The 17466-nt window shown below is 39.8% G+C and overlaps 1 protein-coding gene across 7 annotated transcripts in view; it reads right to left on the bottom strand.

The window, feature by feature from the left end:
- LOC149461278 (myosin-10-like) overlaps positions 1-17466 on the bottom strand; it is a 293209-nt gene that overhangs the window by 28145 nt on the left and 247598 nt on the right. For all 7 annotated transcript variants that reach the window (XM_089678625.1, XM_089678626.1, XM_089678624.1 and 4 more), the window contains 12 exons: positions 17345-17414; positions 14974-15134; positions 14214-14322; positions 13239-13370; positions 12153-12359; positions 10416-10553; positions 9272-9395; positions 6069-6240; positions 5737-5949; positions 4997-5141; positions 2564-2770; positions 373-477 (listed from right to left, as the gene is read on the bottom strand). In XM_089678625.1, the coding sequence (XP_089534751.1) occupies positions 373-477; positions 2564-2770; positions 4997-5141; positions 5737-5949; positions 6069-6240; positions 9272-9395; positions 10416-10553; positions 12153-12359; positions 13239-13370; positions 14214-14322; positions 14974-15134; positions 17345-17414 (1783 nt within the window). The remainder of the gene's footprint in view (positions 1-372; positions 478-2563; positions 2771-4996; positions 5142-5736; positions 5950-6068; positions 6241-9271; positions 9396-10415; positions 10554-12152; positions 12360-13238; positions 13371-14213; positions 14323-14973; positions 15135-17344; positions 17415-17466) is intronic.

Genomic DNA, 17466 nt, shown 5'->3' with positions numbered 1-17466 from the left:
TGTTCCATGCCTCCGTGTGCAGGTAGTCCCAAGCTTGTTAATTGGGACACAGCAGCTGTATGGACACAGCTCCGCACAGATCTGAGTATGTGCGGTTATGTGTCTCTAAATCCAGACAGTATTAGCTCAAGGACAAGCATCTGCATCCACGTGGGTGTCAAATTGGGAACAGTGGCTGTGTCCAGGCAGCCGCTGCTTTAAAATTGACATGAATGGGACTGCCTGCATGTGGATGTACAGAACACCTCTGCATCCTGTGCAGACAAACATGGCTATAGCACTGAAATACACCCATGTGATTGAGGCCTAATACAGTAACAAGACAACATAATGGCAAAGAAAACAAAAAGATGAAAAGAACGAGTAACATACATGGGCATCTTGCAGCTGTGACTGCACTGCTGATAGGTCTTTGGTTAGTTTGATAGACTTGCTTTCTGTTGATCCCAGCGTACCAGATATGCCATCTAATTCAGCCTGTGGAAAGGAACATGACACAATGAGTTTTGCTATGTAAAACGTAAATGCCTTAATACACAAGCACTGCCTAACACTTTAAAAGTGCTTGCTCACACTGAAAATGTATAACTGTACGGTAAATTTATTTCTAGAAAACAAAAATGCTAATTGCAGCCTCACCAGTCAAAAATTAAAATGAATAGACAGGCATTCCTTCTAAGATGCTGGAGATTTCAGTATTTAGAGTCACACAGCTAACTCTGTACCATTTTAATCCAATCATTGTGGAGTGTGTCAAGACAAATGTTGACTGTCCAAGAGTATGATGGCAGACTTTGTTGGACAAACATAATCTGCCTTAACACACTCTATGGTGATTGGATTCAGGTAAATAGGTTACCCAAGTGGCTATAAATGTTGGGGTATTTTCCTGGCAATCATTAGAACTGGAGAAGCTATTTGGATATTACCAATGTTTTACATTAGAGAAGAAGTCCAGCTGAGTGTGACAATACAAAGTTGATGGCACAGAGAAGAAAACAAATATGTTTGAAAAAAATGGTTTAGCAATTCTGTATAACTTATATTGATATCATGGTATTTGACTTCAAAGCTAATGTGTGCTTTCTATTATCAATAGATGACTTGGTATCCCTGGCATGCACACATTTCATTGGTTTCACCAGAAATGAAAACTTGCCTGCCTAAACTGAAGACATACCAAAGCTTTAAAGCAAAGTATTTGACTGTCCAAGAAAGTAATCAGTGTGGAATGTACATACTATCAGCTGTTTCAAATTCACTTCCTTGTTCCCTAAATGTTCCCCCCCAACCTGACTAAATAAAAATAAGGCTAATATGAAACTTTAGATTTTTTGTCTTTAACCCCCCCCCCCATGTTTGTTGCAAGAGCAGTTTCACATGACTCTCCCAAAAAGGGACAGCCACGTGACACGTTGACAGCCTGGACTCACTTTGTGCTATGTGAGTGGTGAAATGGTGGCATCCAATGGGAAAATAGCTGGCTATCTAGACTTTATACTAGATGGTGATATTCAAAGTGAAGAAATCCAAGAACAGAAGGGGCAGATCGTGCAAAAACATGATGTATGATGAATAATATTGATGTGACCTCCATCTGTCAAGGTTGCGAGTGACCTTTGGGTAATGGTAACTGCAACCTAGTAAGAGCGCTTGTGGAGATTATAGCAGTCTCTTTGCAGAGAGATGAAGGTCACTCTCAATGATCAGATTAGGTCCAATCCTGGTTTGCTCAGAGATTGTCAAAATGGGAAAAACAAGTCCATATCTAAGAAAAAAAAACTCAACAGGTTTTTTTTCATTTGATACTAAACTGGCTTTAGGGACTGCTCCAATGAGCTGAATAGTTCATAACTGTCAAAGGCTTCTGTAAACCTTGGTGAAGGAAGGGTCATTTTAAGAATGTCATTATAAGTGAATTTGAGTCTTAGTCTGACATTCAAATAATCCAATGAAGAAAAAAGCATCCAAGAGGCACTGGGACTTTGACATGAGTTCATACAAAGTAGTCAGACAAAACCTTCGGCGTGCTCACTGGCTCAGGCTAGGCAGCTCATAACAGACAGGGCTTACCTCCTTTGGGTACCTGACAGGTTACCAGAAAAAAAGTATGCACCAATGGAAGGAGCATCGAACCAAATGATAAGAGTCAAAATGTATTTATCAGTTTACAATGAAAGAAAAGTCTTTATCAGTGCATCAGTTGAAATATGAAATTTGAATGGACTCAAAATAGGGATTTCTTGTGTGAACCTATGTAGGGAAGCTAATTGCTGGATTATGAGAGTTACTAGCTAGCAGCATCATCGTGAGCAATCTCGATCGAATAATAACTGCATAGCAGGAAGCGTTTGGTGGTCAGATAACCATGTTACTATACGGGGAACCTGAAGCAGGGGTCTATTTTTGTACAAAGTGAAGAACCTCTTTAATGCTTAATAGGGACATAATTATTTTACTTAAAGATTTATGTAATATCACAAGCAATAAAAGATTAACCAATTTGAAAGTGTATTTTATACCCTAGACTTAGTAGATCACATTATGTATAAGTCACATTTACCTGTACTTTCTGCAGCTTATCTGCCAGCTCAGCCTTGATCTTCTCACTTTCAGATGTTCGGATCTGAAGCTCGGACACCTGGCCTTCTAATTTTTTCCTCTTCTGTTCAGAATCCTGTTTTGCTACATGAAGATTCTTAACTTCTTTTACCAGGTCAGCATTCTCACCCTCTAGGGTCTGCTTCATCTTCTCTAGGTTCACCTTGAACTGCAAATGTATACAATACAAAAACTGTAACACATCTGGTGCCCAACATACTATATTAGTAATTTCATTTGACAAGTATACATTACTGGTTCATATTTATTAAGCAATGTTGGTCATTTACATAGCTGAAAAAAATAAAACAAATTTATATGTTTTAATATGTTTCTCTCTTTAATACTATCCTGGTCCTTCCAATCAATAATTATAAGAATGAATATTCTCACAATGAGCATCAAATAGCAGATAGTACGGTTATCAACTATGGAGACATTGTTTTCAATGGCTTTCTTTTACATGTTAGATACGCACACTACAGGACCAGCAGAAGGATTCAGTACCCCTGGAAAGAGCAGGGGAATGGGGCTCAGGTTTTTCACAAGGAGACTAAGGATTTCTAACTCTTAACTCTGTTCTCATTCTCAGTATATCAAAATTTAAAGTAAATTTTATCAACTATTTGGACTAGATACATTTTAAACCCACTGGAAGAGCAAAGCACGTTGCACAGGGAAATGCATGTAAGACTACAAAGTATGCTCCGATCTTATGAAGGTTAAAATTGTGGAAGATAAGATGAAAACTAATAAATGTATAATCATTTTACAAAAACTTTGCAGTAGAGGAATAGTAGGGTTCTCAACATATTCCCAATTTCTTCTTTCTTGTTTTCCACCCTCTTATCCCTCCCCACTCCCCCCCCCATTCCTTTAACTTTTTCCTATCCTTCTTTTCTATCAACCCCCCCCCCCCCACACACACACACACACTCACACACTATTTTTGGGGGAATTGTGGATATACTCGGGTAAGCCCTTGCTTTTGGTCTTGGCTTTTCCTAGAGGTGTCTCTGTTGGTTATATTTACATTTGTACACATATTCATTATTATTTTTACTGCAGCATGCTTGTGTCTCCCTCTCTCCTGAAGAAGTGGGTCAAAACGTGTCAAGACAATACAATACAGCGGCTCCCTTTGTGATATTCCGCCAATATTAAAACAACTGTGAATTTAAGGTTAAATACACACTGTATGTCAAATTGAGGGATTAATAGTGCATCTTAAAGGATAAGTTCACTTTTTGACCAAAAATAATAAATGCACATTTTTTGGCAAGTAAAAAAATTATCATTTATTATTTTTGGTTGCAGGAGTCTGTAAAGGATGCAGACCTGTCAGTATATCTGCTTCTCCTCACGGGATGTATGGGCAAGCAGACATACTGACAGGAAGATTCAGTGAACTACCACAGCACTCCACAGCGCCATGGTAGTTCATTGAGGACTACAAGCCAACAGCCACTAAGGCTGTCGGGACCTGTAGTCCATTTTTTCACAGAACACTGTAAATGAATGATGCGACCGCTTGGGCAGAGCCCTGCACAGCCGTGCTGTTTTTAAAAAGTGACAGCTAGTATGGGGGACTTCTCCCTGTACTTCTGTCACAGAGAGGGGGGCAGGGAGCAGCAGCTACAGTATTGGGAATATGTTACACGTTGCATCCTAAAAACGGGAGGAACATGTAACATGTTCCCAAAGGTGAACTTATCCTTTATTAGACATACTCAACTATGTATGGTGAGATACTAGACGGATTTATCAGTGTAAGAGAGCTACATATACTCCTGTGGAGAATCACTTACAATTGTACTGTTTTAAGTGTAATAACACAAATGCTATAATTCTTTTTATGAGTCCTTTTCTTGTATGAATACATTTTGTTACACATATTAACAGTTGTATAGTTGTTCCGAGCGCACCATTTAAAGTCAACTCTTCTAAGAACACCTATGTATATTCAATATAGGATGCAGTGCTCATATAGGTATATACAGTCCCTTCTAAATGGAATATGTTAGATTTCACAAATAAAATTCTAAAGCTAGATTGACATGGGTACTGGAGAAAGAAAAGTATTTATTGTCTGTGTTGTTGGAACAATGATCCACCATCTTTCAATGGTGGAGGGTTCTGCCAGCAGAAACAATGTATTGAATGTACTGGGCTGTGGCCCAACTATATCCTTACTACTCCAACTGGTTATATTTGCACTGAACCTTTTGGCTTGGTACTCTGAAGAATTAGCCTGTTGCTTGAGAAGCACCTGGTGGGAGTCAGAACAGGCCACCAAGCATGAATCATTTAAAATGTATTGAATTGTTTCTCTAGCATATGATCAAGAATCAGACATCTGTGGTGCAAAACAGTTATTTCAAGTTTGCACACATACCCTGCGTGATTGTTCCAGTTGTTCTGAGAGATCATCCAGTGCCTGTGTGTGTCGCTGTCTTATTTCCACAATCTGAGATTCATGGACTTTGGTCTCTTCTTCAATTGTCTTTTTAAGATCTGTCACTTCTAGTTCACGTTTTGTCCTAAACAAATCAAAATGCTTGAAAATCAACATTGCTTTAAACAAAGGCTCTAGTCGCAACAGGTACATAAATATCTGTTTTCTTTTTATGTACACCCAGTACTTGGTCCCGCAATTGGCCACCACTGAAATTTCTGAGGTCATATCTACAAGCCTACAGAAGCACTGCAAGGCAATAAAGCAATAAAGAGGGGACCAAATACATTTGTAGCTACTGCCTGGTGTTCTTAAGAACACATGTAATTTAGCAGTAAGTACAGTACTGTTAAGGTGGAGGGTAGAGAGTTTTATATTTTTCCAGATTCATTGCTGAATTAATCTTTGAATTTTGAAAAACAACAGATTTAAAACCTGTTCCCATCCTCCTAGTGTATACTTCCATGCCAATTAACTATAACTGTGGTAGGACTAAGAAGTTAGGTTGTGTTGGTGTTTCAGGTTATAATACTGCATGAACACACAAAATCTTAATAATATCACAGGGCAATTGCCAGGATCAAACACTAACCTAAAATGATGATGATAATGATGTATTTAAACCCCCATAATCTATAAGTTTGTATAGCTAATGATCAGAGAATTGTGCTAATGTTCACCTAAGTTCTTGTTGTGCAGCTGTGGAATCTAAAGTGTCTTCAAGCTCAGACTTCAGTGCCTCCAGCTCTTCCCCGAGGTCCCGGCGCTGCTTCTCTGCCTTTGCTCTTGCAGCCTTTTCAGACTCTACATCTTCTTGTAATTCTGAGAGCTGAGACTGTATTTCCCGAAGCTGTTTCAGCAGATTGTTCTTCTGTGCTGCTTCCTCTTCAACTCTAAAATTAAACAAAATTAAAATACATATTATATACACCCAAAGGATAAGCCACCAAGGGCTTACTGCCATCTATAGGATACATGACCACTGCTACAACATCCACCTTCCCTAATGTACCTAGCAAGAGCCGCCTGGAGCTCTTCTTCCTTCCGCGCCAGTTGCTGTTTCAGTTCTTCAATTTGTTGTTGAAGCTCTAGAATCTGATCTTGTAAGTCAGATGTTTCCCCATCAAGTTTCCTTTTTAATTTCTCCATCTCTTGTCTGCCTTTTTCTTCCTTCTTGAGACGATCTAAAAGGTTATGAAAATAACATCATAATTTGTTTTTGGATAACATCACTGCTTAAAGGATAACTGTAAGTTCACCTTTAAAAAAAAAAAAAAAACAATAATAAATGCACATGGTTTTGCTGGTAAATAAATGTGATTTACTATATTTTTCTTTGGAGCCTGTAAAGCATTGCACCCGCGGTCAGCAGATCACTGGTGCAATGTATGGCTACTGTAGTGTAACTATCTGCCTGTCCCTCCAATAAGGGCAGGCGGTTACTGAATGACAGGAAGCTCAATGGACTATGAGAGCACTCACCAGTACCTTTGCTGTTCATTGAGAACTACAGTCATCAGCCGCAAAGGCTGACAGATCTTGTAGGCATTCATTCACAGAACTCTGAATGAATGATGCAGCCATGTGGGGGAACTCCAACAGCCACATTCTTTTCAAATTGTGACTGTGGGTGTGGGGAGCGAATCCCCGGCCCCCTGTCACAGGGAGGGGGGGAAAGGGGGGAGAGCTGCAGGAGTGGGAAGATGTTACCTGTTCCACCCTAAAAAAAGAGGAGGGGATATAACATGTTCCCAAAGGTGAACTTATCCTTTCATTAATGATATGTTGCAGTTAAAGATTAAAATATATAAAAGAATTCCTATAGCAGTGTTTCCACTTAGGCACTGGCAGCTTCATATGCTGACCAGCCCTGAGGTTGAAACCATGTCTTTGGAGTGTGGGAGGAAACCAGAGTACCCAGAGGAAACCCTTGCAGGCACAGGGAAAACATGCAAACTCTAGGCAGGTAGTGCCGTGGTTGGGATTTGAACCAACAACCCTAGTGCTGCTAGGCAGAAGTGCTAACCACTTAAAAACTGTGATACACATTTTTGTTTACACCTGAGTGCTCAGAGCTGCCAAAGGTTGTGTTATGGTTAAAACCCAAATGGTGGAGTTTTCTTTACAGTCCTGCCATGTGAATGGGCATTTCAAAGTCATGTCTCCTTTTTGAGAGGTGTGCACTTAGTTGAAATTCATGCCTAAAGTTTACATATTTGTACTTAATACTTAGGAAAGGGGGTGATCCTAGAAGAGCTAAAGGTGATCAATTAGTGTGGGGTTTAGAGAAGGTGACAACCAACGTTCACAACCATGGCATGTCTAGACTATCAAGGAAGAAAACAACTGAGAGGTAAGGGAAGCTTTGCAATAGACAGCACAGGGAAAAGTTTAATAATTATTATTAATTAAAATCAGTAATTTAAAGCAGAACTTTACCCATAAAAACTTGTTAAAAAAAATATTATTTAGCAAGGCACATACATTGCACATTAATAATTATGCTACAAAAATTAGCGTGTGCTGTAAATTCCCTCCAGCATTGTTCCTGTTTCTTTTTGCTGGAGTCTGCACTTTTGCTGAAACCCTGAGCAGTAGTAAATCTTTTGACTGTCAGTAGATCGGCCTGTACATTTTCAGCACAGTATATTATCCAAGGTTTATTGTAGGAGTGAAAGAATAATAAAAACATACTCACAGACGAAGCATGTATCTAAAAAGCATAGAAAAATGACAATGGCCACAACGGCAGGCAAGGTGTTCTCACTGTCAGTGCGGTCAAATGGCTGACACCATCCCACACAGGCATCAACAGCAAGGCTCCTACTTTCCATTCATTCATCAGCTCTGAGGAAAGGGATTTGTCCCCAAAACGCGTCAGCCATTTGAGAGCACTGACAGTGAGAACACCTTGCCTGCCGTTGTGGCCATTGTCATTTTTCTATGCTTTTTAGATACATGCTTCGTCTGTGAGTATGTTTTTATTATTCTTTCACTCCTACAATAAACCTTGGATAATACACTAGGTGTGTGCGCCACCTGTTTTCTCTCTATCCAGTGGCTGATTTCCCTGTCTGAGGAGGGCTGCACCCCTGAAGCATTTCCTTTGGTTGTCGCTGTCCTGGTACCCTTGGCTTCCCTTTTGGCTGTGCATATCCTGAGGCACTGGAGAGTACATACGATTTTCAGCACAGTGCTGAAAAATACAGAGCAACTGAGCATGTGCAGGGCAGGGTAAGACTGTATTACTGGATTTTAAACAGGCAAGGCATTTATTTTTAATGTTTTAAATAGCTATACATGTAAAAGGGGCAAGCCTGAAGTGATCTAGCAGGGCTAAATTTCTGACTAAAGTTTCACTTTAGAGACTGTATGGGGTTGATTATTAAAAGTGGAGAGTGCAAAATCTGGTGCAGCTCTGCATAGAAACTAATCAGCTTCCAGTTTTTATTGTTAAAGCTTAACTGAACAAGCTGAAATTATCAGCTCATTGGCTACCATGCACAACTGCACCAGATTTTACACTCTCCAGTTTTAGTAAATCAACCCCTATAAGTCCTGGCACATATTCCTGGTATTTGAGAGATCATACAGAGACATAGTTCATAGTTATCACTCTGACAGAAAATCTCTCAGACCAACATGATCACTATACCATAAAGTAAAAGTAAATCCTAACTAATTCTAAACCCACTCTAGGCCACATTCTAATCTTAATCTATCTAGCCCTGTAAAGAAAAAAATCACTATACATACCTGTTCTGCAGCTGCTCTGGTCCGGTCCCACGGTGAGCTGTCAGTGGCAGCTTCACTCTGTAGGAATGTGCAGGACAGGCAGCCGACAACGGAAGCCCCATAGTAACTCTAGGTGTAAAGTCACTTCCCAGGCATTTCCTAGCCGCTGTCAGCTGTCTCCATTCACAGAAGGTGCAGCTTGAGACTGGACCGAAGTTAAGTATAGCAACTTTTTCTTTAGAAAGCTAGATAGATTAGGCTTAGAATGTGGCAGAGAGTAGGCTTAGAGTTGGTTAGAATTTGCCTTTACTTCCACTTTAAAGTACCATGCTCACTATATCTTAAAGAATTTTTCTTCCCTCTAAGCACTCAAACTCAAACAGAGCATGACATTTTCCAGTAAATGAATAATAAAGAGTATTAAACATTATGTGTTCGCCTGGCTTTTAGAGAGTACATACAGTAATATTGTTTTCCTACCTTCCATATCTGCAATGACAGCCTCATATTTGTTGCGAAGTTTGCTCAGACTCTTTATTTTCTCTTCTTCTTCAGCCATATTACTGGTAAACTCAGAAATACGATCTTCCATCAACTTTCGTTCCTGTAACAATCCAATAGTGAAGGTGTGATTTGCATGGCTGCATTCCAAAAATATGTAACTATATCCATTTGCCTCACTTTAAATTTATTTTATGACAAAACGGTCTCAACACACTATGAGTCAGAATGCCTTTGGTCTGGGCAAGGCCTTAGCCCCAATGTCCTAGTAAATCCAAATACACAAATACACTACGTAATTCACCTATGAAAAGCCAAAAATGCCTAAAACACAACATGATTGCCTGTATGTTCTAAAAGGCAACAACTTACATTATGTATATCTAACCTGTAAACATAAGTAGGATTTCATCATTGCTATAAAAAACATGGTAACATGGTTCATCATTGCTATAAAAAACATGGTAACTATCTTGATATGTATTTACTCAACTTCACATAACTCAGCAGGCACTCTACTAACATATCCAACAGTTAAAGTGGTTCTAAAGGCAGGATATATTTTGAATGCATTCCCTGCATAAAGGTAAAAATGTCTCAGCAGTAGTATCGCCTGAATCCTATCTTGGTCCAGTGCTTTGCCAGTCTTCAGCGGCGCTGGTCTCTGTTCCCCTTCTTAGTGGGCAGAGAGCCAGCAGCAGGAGCCATTGGTTCCTGCTACTGTCTATCAAATCCTGGAAGGAGGGAGCGGGGCAACAGGGCCGAGCCAAGCTATGTGTCTATGGATGCACATAGCCTGGCTTAGAAGTGAGCCCGCAGGTGTGCTCTCATAGCAAGAGGCTTGCTATGGGGGACACACTTAGAAGAGGAGAGAGAGTACTGGCAGCTGACCCCAGAAGAAGATATTCGGAGCTGCTCTGTGCAAATCCCTTGGCACAGAGCAGGAAAGTATACCATATTTATTATTAAAAGAATAACATTTACAGCAGCTTTAACTACAATACACTGTACTTCTTGTGGGACTCATACATGAGCCACTGAATTTGGGTGTCAAACCTGGCCCTCTATGGATCTCAGAGACAATCTCATATGCCCCCACTGCTTATAAACCTGGGTGTCATACCTTGCTGAGTTTAGCATTCTGGTCCTCTAATAGAAGAACATCTTCTTCCATCTTTTTCAGCTTGCCTTCAGTTGTTACTTTCTCTAGTTGAAGTTTCTGTCGAGCTGCCTCTTCTTCTTCTAATTGTTCCTCTAAATCCTGAAAAAAGCATTCACAATGAGGTTAGAAAACAAACTAAAATTAAGTGACCTTTTAGTTTAATGCATTTCACTTATAATTAGGAAGTAGCACACAGTCCAAAGAGGATCGAACAGCCCATTTCATGATATCAGGAAATACCTGATGATCTGCAAAACTTCTGATATCACTACTGTATCGTGCATGATGCATATGGTCTGGCTTCTATATAGTGGGATGAAGTGAGAAATAAAAGAGCCAAAAAAGCAGAGTGGGCCTCCAAGCATATCGCCAGCCCAGTATGGAAGACTTAAAGGATGCAAATAGCAGCTGCGGACAAGAGTGCCCACAAGCTACAAAGCTACCTCAGAAATGCACAACATATTTTAATAGATTTTCATCCAGACCTTTACACTGCAGGGACAAGTAATTCTTTTCTTCTGGCTCATCCACAGCTTTAAGACTTGCTGAAAGGCTTAATCTGAACTGTGTCAGCCAATTACGCCATTTGTCTGAACTTTCATTGAAATATATTTGTTATTCGTAGACTCTGAAACAATGCCACCCCCTCACCATTAGGTGGGAATGCAAAGAACTTTAGGGATCCAGCACCATTTATCCATTTCTACAAGTACCCACACAATATAGACATGTTAAAAGGCCATACAGGGCCAAACCAAAGGTGGAAATGTCAGAGGGAGATTGTTTGCCCCTTGTTTCTTCAATTATGCTGTTTGTTTCAAAAAAAAGGTTAAGCAAAAAATTTAAAATAATATATAATTAAAAGGGTATAGTGATAGAGTCACTATATAGTATAGGAATCTACAGGCACCTGCACATAGCTGCAGCAGTTCTCCTTCACCTATGCTGCAGCTGAATATCAGGCCATGCTGAATGGGCAAACTTTCTATTAGCCAAGGAGACAGCCTATTATAGGGATGTATGTTTGGGAAGCAACGGGGGGGAATGTGAGCAGCAATCCCCTACACTACCCAGAATTGTTGGAGATTTGCCTATTAGGAAAGGCCTGACATTCAGGCACATAAAGGGGACAGCAAAGCCTTTTGCAAGTGAGTGCAGGCATTTTTATGTTCCTTCACTTTATACCTGCTAAAAGCTTTTTTGTATTAGGTGACAGAGTTTATTTAAAGTAAACCTAACAGAAATGTAATATGTGGACTGCCATGATTGGCCTCCTTTTGAAATTGCTAGTTGCCTGGCGTGACTAGACAAAAACTCTGAATCACTGTCCCAAACAAACATGCAGCAAATGTAAGTCAGAATAATAAAGAATATGTTATCTCTATACATGTTCTGGGTAAGGATTCAGAAAGTATTAAGGCAAAAGCATCATTATGACAGTTAAACTATACTGTATATATTACTTCTGCTTATATATTACTTTCATGACAGGTGAAATCCACCCCTGCCCCTTTTTTATACTTGCTCTGGAAAGCCTAGCAATGTACGAGAAACCCGGAATTACAAACATATATGAAACTTCCTCCAGCAGCATCACGTAGCAAAACAGAACTGTTTTCACTGCAGAATATTAAAAGCTTGGATTATATAATATACTGCATATAGGGTATAGAATAAATGATAATGCCGACACCTTACCTGTACATGTGTCTGCATCTTCTTCTTGTCATTTTGCAGCTGCAAATTCCGCTCTTCCTCTTCCTCTACGCGGGACTCTAAATCATGTAATATTTCCTCTAGCTCTTGTTTCTTTGCTGAAAGTCTAGCTCTCATCTCTTCAGCCTCTGCAAACAGCTCTGTCTCTGCCTGCAACTGTTCTGCCAAAATCGACTTTTCTTCCGCCAACTGGAAACAGAAAGTAAAAAGTTAAAGTATTATAGCATCCTACAATAGCACTGGTAATGTAAAAATCCATAGGGCAAGTCATGTTCTCTAGCTTCACGCTGGTAGATGAAAAAAAACAAAAAAACAAAACATCATCTATGTATTCATGTATTTTGTGCTTCTGCTAGCTATAAACCTTTATTTTTCTTCCCTCAAACTAAGGGCTTGACTTCTCTGACTTCATGACTAAAGCTAGCCATACACAGTTACTTTTTTTAGTGCAGCCAGTGCGCTCCATATACAAGGTGGATGGAGGAATCCTCTGTGCTGGGACATTGTATTCTCACAGCGGCAGAAGCAGCTGATTGATTGCCGTTGTTAATTGACGGAAAACTATTCAACATGTCTCTTTGACAGAAGCTGATCAAATGATTGACTTCTATTGAGCGGGGATGACCAAACACTGATTGAAGTTTCGATCAGTGTATGGCCAGCTTATGCCACATCAACTGCTATTCCCCTGTACAATGAAAAGTTACCATTACTTGTTCTCAGTGGATGGGCAGGGTGGCAATTGATGGAACTTAGGCCTGACATGAAGAAAATTTAGTTAATCTACCTTAATGGGGCACATAGGAAAGGCGGTTCTAATATGACACAGACAACCAGAAGTCTGCTCTTATTTTTAAAAGTATATAATGGCTGAAAATTTCACTTTCATGGAAAAATAGAAAAATCTATATACTGGATATACTGTTTTAATATTTTACAGGAAAATAAGTAAGGAACTCAAGTCACAACAGTACCAGCTGGAATACATTCAGACTGTGCTATGTAGGTCTGTCCATACTGGGAGATTTGCTCAATATAACAACACTGACGTTGCAGTAATGACCTTACCTGCTGGTATTTGCTTCCCATGTCCTTTAGCTCTTGCTCTGTCTTTACTTGGTAATCTTTCACCTTCTGCAGTTCAACTACCTTGGCCTGCATTACTTCATCCTGTCGGGTCACTTGTAGCAATGGCTTAACCTGGCAAAGTAATCATAATCTTTAATAGACATTTCTTTAATTCTTTAAAAGACATCATCTTTAATAGACATATAACACTCAGTCACACCATTGCTCAAAATTCAGAGTAAAAGTACATTTAATTTACAAGGCAAGTGTATCAGCTCTGAAGAGAAGTATGCCCCGCCATTATTTTTGGAAGGTCCATTTTATTGTCTGATTGCACTGTCTATATTGTAGATACTGATTATCAATAATTATGCAGAATGAAAGGCTTAAGTGACTGGATACAGTTTGAATGGATTGTTTAGGTAGGTCACAGCAAGATAGGTATCATGCAGAAGAGCAGAAATCTGGTATCTAGGATAAATGTTGGTTGGAGACAGGGGCGGACTGACCATTTGGAAACTCGGCACTGCCCGAGGGCCTGGGGTCAGTAAGGGGCCCCATGAGATGCCCCTGGTACCTTTTTCATAGGCTTTTTTGAGTTTGGGCAAGGACACAGGGGCCCCATGATCCCCTATTGCCCGGAGGCCCCATGAGTTGTCAGTCCACCCCTGGTTGGAGATAATAATCCATGGGATCACTGTAAAACTATTTCCTGGTATTTTAGATAAAATATCCATTGCAAAAGCAAATGGGTAACAGTCCTAGGAATCTAGGCCTTCCTGCTAGATGCAACAAGTGAACATAAGCTGTGTCAGGGTGGGTAGAAGACAAAGGTTTCTTGTTAATAGCACTTGTTTACCCTCACCAACATGTAAGGATGGTATAACAATGAAGTAGATTTAAGTCAACAACACCAGAATTATCAGCATCATAAAAACCATAATAAAAATAAAATAACATGTCACAACAGTATACCTTAGTAAAGAGTCTCCACCACTGCCAATGTCTAAGCTTGAGGTATGCAGCACAGTTCCTCTGCACCACCTTCAAAGCACTCATTTGTTGCTGTTTCTTTATAAAAGCTCTATAAAAAAAAAAAAGTTAGTATGTTTGTGTGGGGAAATTCAAGATTTTTATACACTGTAAATACCAAGCATTAAACACAAAAGGTTCTATTTATGAAAAACAAAATACTTTGGGAATGTCTCAACACTCCTGGAAAAGTCACAAATAATTCCCATAATGTTTAATATGTGTCAAATGTCAGTTTCTATTTGTTGCCTTTATAGCATGAATGTGACATTCCCCGACAGTTAACCCTAAGAGAAAATAGCCTTAAAGAACATAAAACCAAAAGAGAAACTAGCCTAACACTATAGGCTAAAAACATTTGACTAGAAGAGGAAATATGAGGGAGAGCTCTGCACTGTGTATAAAGTATATGGAGATTCCTCTTGCCCTCTAGAGATGAGCTGCAGGTTCAAGCTGAATCTACAGCTGCAGTTGTAAGTGAAAAATGTGTCACTACTAAATGTGACAGCTTCCTGCTCAAGCCTTCTGATTATTAGGAGGCCAGCACCTGCAGGTGTCCTAGTGGCATAAAAACAGATGAATGTAAACAAATGGGCAATGATAGTGTAAAAAAAAAAAAAAGATGTGTTTCCTCCCCAAAAAATTCCAGGTGGAGATAACAAAGACTGTATATTAAAGACTGTAAGGACACCCAGCAACTCACTTCCTGGCAAGGTATCCTCGGGCAGCAGCTTGGAAGAGTACAATGATATCTGTAATCTTCAGATCTCTCTCCTCTTCCAGATGAGCCAGCACTCCAGCACGGAAGAATATTTTACTCTGTCCAATGCGATACAGATTGGGATCTAGTTCCAAAGCTTTGATCTAGGATTCCAAAAAAGGGGAATGAACAACTTTTATAAACATTATAAATCAGATATCTATCCCAAAAACCAACAAATGCAAACATTTAAACATTGTAAATACAAAACGACTAAAATAAAATTCACAATCTTTGATGCTGTGCTGCAAATATTAAGATTTACTCTAAAATGCTATAAAAAAGCATTTCATGAACAAGGCAGTGGTAAAAGTAAAGCACAGTAACACAACCATTTAGAACTCTTTTCCTGACTGATATAAATACAGTAAACTGAAATCTTTCCCCAAAATGACTACCCTACTAATATGCATTTAATGATAGGATAATTAAAGTAGAACTATAGGCAAAACTTTTTTTCCTTTCGGATAGAGTAAAGGAGGGTTATAACCCCCCCGTCTGTTTATTTTTCACCATCTGTTTGCCATTAAGGAGATTTACCTTCACTTCCTGTCTCATAGCCAAAATAGAAAGTGGAAACCCCTGCAAATTAAGGTAATTCTTTGTGGACCCCAGGTCACCAGAACTAGTGTCCAAATTGGAAAATTTCCCCTCTATTATGTTTCTGGGGACAACCTATAATTTGTTTTTTTTTTTTATTTTCACTTTCAATGACAATGGTAAACAGGACAACTAGAGAGGACGAAGCTTCCTAACGGGGGAACAGACTGCAATGAAAACCTAACGTGTTCTAATCCATCGTTACACTGTCCAAGACTAAAAAAAGTTTTGCCTTTAGTTATACTTTAAATGTCAAGATCTGACAAATCCCTCACATACACTATATTGTCAAAAGTATTGGGCCAGCCCTCCAAATCATTGGATTCAGGTGTTCCAATCACCTCCATGGCCACAGGTGTATAACATCAAGAACCTAGGCATGCAGACTGCTTCTACAAACATTTGTAAAAAAATGGGTCGCTGTCCGGAGCTCAGTGAATTCAAGCGTGGTACCGTGATAGGTTGCCACCTGTGCAATAAATCCATCCATAAAATTTCTTGCTATTAATTATTCCACAGTCCACTGTTAGTGGTAACAGAGTATAACAAAGTAGAAGGAACTGGGAACAACAGTAACTCAGCCACCAAGTGATAGGCCATGTAAAATTACAGCAGGGTCAGCGTATGTTGAAGCGCACAGTGCCAACTGTCTGAAGAGCCAATAGCTAAAGACCTCCAAACTTTGTGTGGCCTTCAGATTAGCACAACTCTCTATTGTGAGCATTAACACTCTCTATGCACTATAGAGAGATTCCTTGAATGGGTTTCCATGGCCGAGCAGCTGCATCCAAGCCTAGTATCACCAAGTGCAATGCAAAGCATAGGATGCAGTGGTGTAAAGCACGCCACCACTGGACTCTAGAACAGTGGAGACATGTTCTCTGGAGTGACGAATCATGCTTCTCTGCCTGGCAATCCGATGGACGTGTCTGGGTTTGGTGGTTGCCAGGAGAATGGTACTTGCCTGACTGCATTGTGCCAAGTGTAAAATTTGGTGGAGGGGGGATTATGGTGTGGGTTTGTTTTTCAGGGGTTGGGCTTGGCCCCTTAGTTCCAGTGAATGGAACTCTTAAGACATCAGCATACCAAGACATTTTAGACAATTTCATGCTCCCAACTTTGTGGGAAAAGTTTGGGGATGGCCACTTTCTGTTCCAACATGACTGCTCACCAATGCATAAAGCAAGGTCCACACGGATGAGTGAGAACTTGACTGGCCTGCACAGAGTTCTGACCTAAACCTGATAGAACACCTTTGGGATGAATTATGCGGAGACTGTGAGCCAGGCCTTCTCGTCCAACATCAGTGCCTGACCTCACAAATGTGCTTCTGGAAGAATGGTCAAACATTCCCATAGACACACTCCTATACCTTGTGGACAGCCTTCCCAGAAGAGTTGAAGCTGTTATACCTGCAGAGGGTGGGCCAACTCAATATTAAACCCTACGGACTAAGACTGGGATGCCATTAAAGTTCATGTGCGTGTAAAGGCAGGCGCCCCAATACTTTTGGCAATATAGTGTATCTTCCTGTTAGACACTGAAAAGAACCACACACCCATGGACAAAATCCATACTTTTCTTTCCTCTAATATTACGAGTGAGTCCCTTATCATTAAACTCTGCTATGTGAGTTTATGAATGTCAAATAATAATTATAGAGATAAAGCGCTAAATTAATTTATTCACAGAATGAAAGTATGCAATTTCTTACCATTATTGCACAAGCTTGTTTCCCATCCATAAATCCTTTGGGGATAGCATTTGGTGTCAAAATCTCATATCTAAATTTAAGAGCAGAATTTATTGTACGTTAGTACCACAATAATATCAGAT

Source organism: Staurois parvus, unplaced genomic scaffold, assembly GCF_062004578.1.
Source record: "Staurois parvus isolate SC_StPar_1 unplaced genomic scaffold, SC_StPar_1.0 ptg000207l, whole genome shotgun sequence".
Classification (NCBI taxonomy): domain Eukaryota; kingdom Metazoa; phylum Chordata; class Amphibia; order Anura; family Ranidae; genus Staurois; species Staurois parvus.
Note: the sequence above shows the minus strand (reverse complement) of the source record. Positions and strands in the feature narration are given on the sequence as shown.